The sequence below is a fragment of the Cupressus sempervirens genome, chromosome 9 (genome assembly GCF_028749045.1).
Source record: "Cupressus sempervirens isolate cs-2001-9-10 chromosome 9, ASM2874904v1, whole genome shotgun sequence".
Classification (NCBI taxonomy): domain Eukaryota; kingdom Viridiplantae; phylum Streptophyta; class Pinopsida; order Cupressales; family Cupressaceae; genus Cupressus; species Cupressus sempervirens.
The window spans coordinates 649,015,950-649,023,313 of record NC_143126.1 but is presented as its reverse complement, the minus strand read 5'-3'; the positions used below and the strand labels follow the sequence as shown (position 1 = coordinate 649,023,313).

Here is a 7,364-nt window from a genome sequence, read left to right as displayed (position 1 = left end):
GTAACTAGTTGCAATTGGTGGTTTTTACCAAATTGGGTTTCCACGTTAAATCTTGGTGTCAAATGTGCTCATGTTATTTTCTTTTATGTGTTTTCAACTAAATTAAAGTATTGGTAATCACAGATAGCATCTAAAGGTTTACATGTTAATCATTTACCAAGCTAACCCAATTATTACTGAGTTACAACATTTTGTGTGTTTATCGAGCTTCTATAGTATTTAGTTATCTGTATACATTTTGTGCTGACATGATCTAAGGGATTTGGGATTTATTTTTGTAGTAACCGATTCATCTGTCCCCTCTTAGTTACTCTTATATTTCCAATAGTGTTTTCTATATGACTACTATACATGTGAGTGGATCACCAGGAGGGTAGCTTTGTCCCAAAAAAATCATGGTTGGATAGTTGTTGCCACTAATTATGAGTCTAGATGTTTCCCAAGGCTCTGTTTGGTTGAAATATTTTCCCTTTGTTGTACTTTTCAAACCACAAAAATTGAGGAATAGAGGAGAGTTGAGTGCAATTATAGTGAAATGGAGGCTAACTTTTCTTTGTCCATGGACGAGAAGATCCTTTCCTTCAAGGGTGTGATCTATGTGAATTGGTTGGAGAATGTATTCAAATTAGATGGGGAGTTATGATAGGAAGCACCAAACTTGATCTTTGAGAAGAGTATTTGGTAAGAAATAGCGTTCAAGGCCAAACTTGGACATTTCTTTTCTTTTTTTGGAAATTGCCCAACCCTTGTATTTGGCAAGAGAATTGCATAGAGCCGAAATTGGTAGAAATGTTTGGAATTAGCTTTTGTTTGTGCGGGACAATGTGAGTAATTTTTGGGATTGTGTTGCTAACAACTTTTTGAATGTGGATAGTTTTTGGGTTTGTGTTGCTAACCACTTTTTGTATGTTGGTGGTGATTTTGTAATATCATAATGGATAATATTGCATATGTAAGTAGATGTTGGTAGAAGAGCTCAGGTATGGATGGATGGGTAAGAATATGGTCAAGGGGGATATGGTAGCCTCATGAAGCATGAAATATAATCCTTTTTTCTAAATATTAATATAAAATCTTTTATTAATGATAAAAAAATTAAATTATTAATAATTATTATTGTATTTTTATTCTCAATGATCATGAATAATACATGTATTAATTATTGAAATATATTTAATTTACACATAATTAATATTTTTATACTTATTTGATTAATTATTAAAAGAGGGTATATATTGTAACCAGTGTAGGGAAGTATACTGGTGGGAAAGAATTGGCTAAAGAAACCCTCTAGTTGTAGCTCTTGATGCAAAACCTAAGAACCTAAGACACTTATACAATAGTATGATAAAGCGTCATTTCCTAGTACAATGTAGGTGCTTAACTCAAACCAAAACCCAAAAAGAAAATCCAAACATATATTCCCAAAGTTGCAAACTAGAGAAATTTATAAGAATTTGAATCAAGAGAGAGCAATTATATATAAAACACCCAAAATTTAAACCCATGCTTATATCTCAATATATGATATCAATAGCTTGAAATTTTTTTAGTTGGAAGAAGCAAACAGATTGCTCAATATGCATATCATTAACCACTCCATTTATAATGTCTTAAGTAGAAATTGCAACCTTGCACATCATTTTACACTAAAACAAGCATATCTTGAAAATAGTAGCTAATTATTAGACATAAATAAAACACTAAGAAGCCAGAAGAGATATGACATAGCCAATCAAATCATGATTTACAAGGAAAGACAAAATATTACAATATGTAGAGGGTATGCAATAACATATCCAAGCCACATGGAGTAAGGCTAACAACCATACATAACCCAACCACATTATCTCTACAAATCTCATAGTATATATATGATCGAGTTATATAATTGTCTCCAATTCTTAGAAACTTTGATAGGCAATCACACTATATATATTACATTATGAAATAGACCAATTGTGACACTACCTTTTTTGAAGATAGCTATTGTGACTTTTCTCCACTCGAAGAATAATAGAGGATGTTCCATAACCTATTCAAATGATGTCGAGTAAATCGAAAAACCATCTAACCCAACCAAATACATCACATCAACCTTTGAGAATATACTTAACAAAGATAAACTATCTCATTCTTCCGAAAGATGTCAATAGCTTATCACATAACCAATTAGATCATGAGACAAGGAAAGATAAAATTTTACAATATGTATATGGAATGTCATAAGATATCCAAGTCACATGGAGTAAGGCCCACAACCATGTAATCCAACCAAATATTTCCCTACAAGCCTCAAAATATATACTTGACATAGTTATATAATTGGCCCTATTCCCAAAAATTCAATAGGTTGTCATATTACATACTGCAACATGATTTACATTATCAATCAACATTGAGATATAAGCATCCATTTTGTTAGTTACATATGGTAGAGCAAAATTATTTTTCCTTTTCGTTGATAGAAAAGAGAAAACTGGTAAAGTTGCATGCACACCAATAATGAGGGAGGGTGGTGTTGAGATTCCTGTGAAAGTTCTAGACATGGGAGGTTTAGATGTTGCTACTATGGATGAAAATAATGGTAGTAGGAGGAGCAAAGCACAAGAAGGAGATGAAAATGAAAGTGATGATGAGGATGTGGAAAGGGCTAAATTGAGTGCACATTGTGGAAATACAAGAGGAAGGAGAAGAAGAGTAAGAGGTAGATAGTCTAGAAGTAGTGTACAAGTGCAAGAAATGATGTCATTGGTGATAAATTTAAAGACAAAGACGTAGATTTGCCTCCCAAACATAGTGTTAAATGGGAAATGTTGTTAGAAAGTCTTATTGATGTCAATGTACAGGGAGGAGAAACAAAGTTAAAAAAAAGTTACATGTGCCTTCCTTGGCATCAGAAATTTTGATCTCAATATGGAGTTAGATGAATGGAGATGTGTCAAATGTGCAACCTGATCTCAAATAGGAAGAAACACATCCCAGTGGCCTATGCAGTGCACATCCTATTATCAAACATCTTAATTGGCCCGGTTTAAATGTAGATAATATAACTCTAGATTCTATGAATTTTCATTTGCACACAGATAGAATTGTTGATGAAGATGGAGATGGCTATGACATGAGGATGTATAATGCATTGCACAATGTAGAATTGTTCCCTCATTTCAAGGATACAGAGTATAATAGGAGAAACCTTTCCCATTCGTGTAGATTTCCATTATAGACTTACTAACAATTAGACGAAATTCACAACAAAACATCTCTCAACTATCAAATGTAATAAGTTCTGGTATATAATATTTTGTCGACTTTCAAGAAGGGTTAGGAAATTCATATTGGTTTGATTGCTTACAACTTTACAGGCACTGCATAATTTATAGCTAGTATCTTGCTTTCGTCTATGTCTTATCTCTAGATGATAACATCACTCTTGTGCTCAAATGGAAAATGTCTCTAGATGGTAGTATTAGCCTATACTTTAATACATATATTATTAATTTATTATTATTATATATATAATTTGTTTTTAATATACATAAATTATATTAAATATTACTATATATTGTACAAGAAAGTATTATCTCATCGTTATATTAATAGGACACATGTGACTTTATTGTATGTTTGATATTTATAATGTTGTGTATTTTTTAAATTATATTCTTTTATCAAAAATCAAATGACTTTGAAAACCATTGCATTGTCAAAAGAAATAAGATAAAGTTTGATATTATTATGCAACAGTGACACTATTATATTGAAATAAAAATTACTTAAAAAATCTAATAGATATAGACAAATGGAGGAATATTAATAGTCAATGTAATAATAGATAAATCATTTTTGTATATTTTAAAATAAAACAATTAAATAAATATTAGAAAATTTGGTCAACTATTTATTATTGATTGATGAATATAGACAAATGCTTGCATCATAATGTAAGGTTTGTTAAGCAATATAATGATACATTATCGATAAATACTTGTATCATAACTGTGAACTTTATTACCCAATATAAAGATACCTAATATAAATTTATACATTAAAATTTTAAAAACATAAACAATAAGAAATTTGGTTACTTTGAAATCAATAAAATAAAATGAATGAATGCTGCCCGGACTCAACCTAATCTGAATTTCAATACAATCATCTACTTGCCTCGTATGAATTTCAATACAAACACCCAATTGCTTTTTCCAGGCATTTAAAATATGATTTTCAACCAGAGATGGGTCAGGAAGCTTCGAAAAGACTAAGAAAAGTACAACCAAACCAAGCAAAAAAAATCAAATCATTGACTAATATTTTGTATTCTTTATCTCCTTTCAATGTACGTTTGCAAGAAAGTCCGCCATCTAAAGCTAAGTCGGTGATTAAACAAGTAAGCAAATACCAATAGGACTCTTTCAGCTTTCCTGTGTTGCCTTGAATCCAAAATAGTCATTCATAGGAAAGAGAAGTACCTTGAATTAACTCTATAAGGAGAATCCACACCACAATCTACACCATACAATCATAGAATTCCCAAGGGGAAGAAAAGCTGCAAAAACAATGGGGACAAGAAGGTTTAGTATGGAAATTGAGTCTTCAGTGGAGCCAAAAAGGTTGTGGAATGCAACTGTGAAGGACTCCCACAACTTGTTGCCAAAGCAAGCCCCAGGGATCATAGCAGCTGTCACAGTTCTTCAAGGAGATGGAGGCGTGGGAACCATTCGCCGAATCGACTTAACTCCAGGTAAGTCTTTGTTTAATGTTATCAGATTTCCACAATCTATAATGATTATCGCTGTTAGTTTTAGATTAGATTATATGAAAATTTGTTGTTATTTTAGAATTAGATCATGTGAAGATCTAAACTTCTCTAAAACCCATGTTTATCTTTTACAAAATAAACCTTTACACATCGTTCTAATGTATTAGACAATATCTAAAGATCCTTTCTTCTCTGGTATTATGCTAGAGAAAGTAGCAGAGGGCGGAAATAAACTGCCCACATGTTTTTTTAATACAAGAAAGAAGACTGATTGTATAAGATTGGATTACATTCTATGAACAATTAAGTCTTTATCATATAAAGACAACGTGTGGGCTGTTTATCTTCTACCCTTTGGTACCTTCTCTTGCATGTCAGGGAGAGAAGAAAAGATATTGTCATATGACTTCATAATAACTTGTAGAGCTATGTTTTAACTGTTAAAGATAAAAATGGATTTTTTTAAAGATTTGGATCCATGTACAAAAATAGAGAAGCCTAGAGATATTTGTGGTTAATGCTATGTGAAATTGTTATTACAGCCCACAAGGACTTTAGCTATGTGAAAGAGAGAGTGGACCAAGTTGATGAGGAGAACTTGGTTTACAGTTACAGCCATGTGGAAGGAGGAATGTTGGGGACAAAATTGGCTTCAGTAAACCATGAATTGAAATTCAGCCACAAAGAAGGGGGTGGATCCATTGTGAGTTTTACAGTGAATTATGAAAGCCTCCCTGGTGCTGCCCTTGATGAAGCCAAACTTGAGGAGTTCAAGGCCAACTGCACAGGCTTGTTCAGACTGTTTGAGGGATATATCATTGCCAATCCCTCTTTATACTTATAAACTCTCAAGATCCATTAAGCGTGTCTCTGTGTCATAATGACTCCATCTCATATCTCTTTCTTGCCTTTGTGATAATATCCAATGATATTGTCATAATTTTGTATGACTAGATGCATAGCTCAAGAGGCTACTAACAAGTCATAACCATGTCAGTAGGTAATTCCACACAAGCTGATTATTCACAAAAGGTTGTGTTATATCCTTGAAACTCCAAGGGCAATTAAGATGTAAACTTTTACAAGTTTGTAACTATTGCAGACCAACTCAGTGAAGCAATCCTAGACATGGGTTTTTATTGTAAGCAACCTAATATACTAGGTATAACTCATATCAGCATGAACTATGCAAAATGGAAACAAAATGTGTAAGAGAAAAGCAAGAATGTAAGCTTTCGACATGTGTCTCATGGTGGGTTGGATTGCTAATAGGATGCTGTCAGAATATTTTCCAGATGGCAGGTTTTGATTTGTTTTGAGCAAGGGGTGCAGTAAAGAAAGGTTTTCTTTCCCTACTGTTGATCAAGTATTAGATCAACAATTCTTTTTTTTTTTCTAGATTAAAGTTGTGAAGTTTTTAACTAAAGTGAGAAAGTGACACATGGAAAGTGGTGGATCATATCTATTTGACTAAATGCTCGCAAAACTTTGTTAGCAAAATGCCCACCTGGGAAATTGTAATTCTCCATGAGTACAACACATAATGAAGAATTTTAATTTCATCTAAGCCATTAGATCATTTTGAATCACTGGACATCACTTTTTTGCATGATAGAGTTGTATACTTTTATACTTAAAGTGAGAAAGTGATAACTTGACAGGTATACTCATTAAGACTAGATGTTGACATAAGGACCTGCAACTAGCATGTTTTATGGCCGTTGATCAAAAAGCAAATCTAGGGGTATCACTTTTTTCCAAATTTGAGCTGCATGATGAATAGCCAAAGTAAGAAAGTGACTTGACAGGTATACTCATTAAGACCAGATGTTGACATAGGGACCTGCAACTAGCATGTTTTATGGCCGTTGATCAAAAAGCAAATCTAGGGCTATGTTGTCACGTGATATGGTCTCTTTGATGTGCTCTAAAAAACCACAGTGCATATATTATTATTATTATTCACCGGGTAAACTTTTTAATGTGACTGGTAGCGTTGGCGCGACAAGCCCACAAAACCATAGTGCATATATTATTATTATTATTCGCCGGGTAAACTTTTTAACGTGACCGGTAGCGCTGGCGCGACACGCCCACTGGTACGACGGGGACGGGGGAGACTAGAACCCATGACCAACCCCTTGCAACAGGGAAGATTTAGCCAACCGAACTAGGGCCCCCACCCGCTGCATATATTTTACACTTAAATGAAATATTTCTTTTTAAAAAGCTTCTCACCAACTTTCATCTTTTGTTCTTAATCCTGTTCATGTAAAGTAGATGTATGAACTTTAATTTCAACCATTTTATGCTCTCTACTTCTCCATGTTGTACAAGTTCTCTTCAAATCCATGCCACAAATTTGTTCCATTTCCTTTCTCTTATTCAAATCCTTCCAACTCTTTCTCTCTCTGTATCTGCCTTAACACAAATAACTAGAATAGTAAATATGTTTCCCCATAACTAGTCGCACAACCTCTTATTGATTCTCCATTTGTCGAATAGAAAAGCATGATCTCCATCATGATCTAAATTGCCAAGAAATTGTGCAGAAAGACCCACACGGCCAAATAAATCTTGAAGAATAGAACAAATGGAAGAA

The 7,364-nt window shown here is 33.3% G+C and overlaps 1 protein-coding gene across 1 annotated transcript; it reads left to right on the top strand.

Annotated features, from left to right (window-relative positions):
- Positions 1 to 4,431: 4,431 nt before the first annotated feature.
- LOC149540411 (major strawberry allergen Fra a 1.08-like) lies at positions 4,432 to 6,056 on the top strand. Its single transcript, XM_089801514.1, has 2 exons — positions 4,432 to 4,744; positions 5,305 to 6,056. Exons 1-2 carry the CDS (start codon positions 4,561 to 4,563, stop codon positions 5,604 to 5,606), a joined length of 486 nt encoding a protein of 161 aa, XP_089657640.1. The 5' UTR covers positions 4,432 to 4,560; the 3' UTR covers positions 5,607 to 6,056.
- Positions 6,057 to 7,364: the final 1,308 nt, after the last annotated feature.

Bases quoted from the DNA above. Each gene is read 5' to 3' on its own strand.
- LOC149540411 (XM_089801514.1), top strand. From the start codon at position 4,561: ATGGGGACAAGAAGGTTTAGTATGGAAATTGAGTCTTCAGTGGAGCCA. The intron at 4,745-5,304 runs GTAAGTCTTTGT...TTGTTATTACAG, and splicing joins CCGAATCGACTTAACTCCAG to CCCACAAGGACTTTAGCTAT.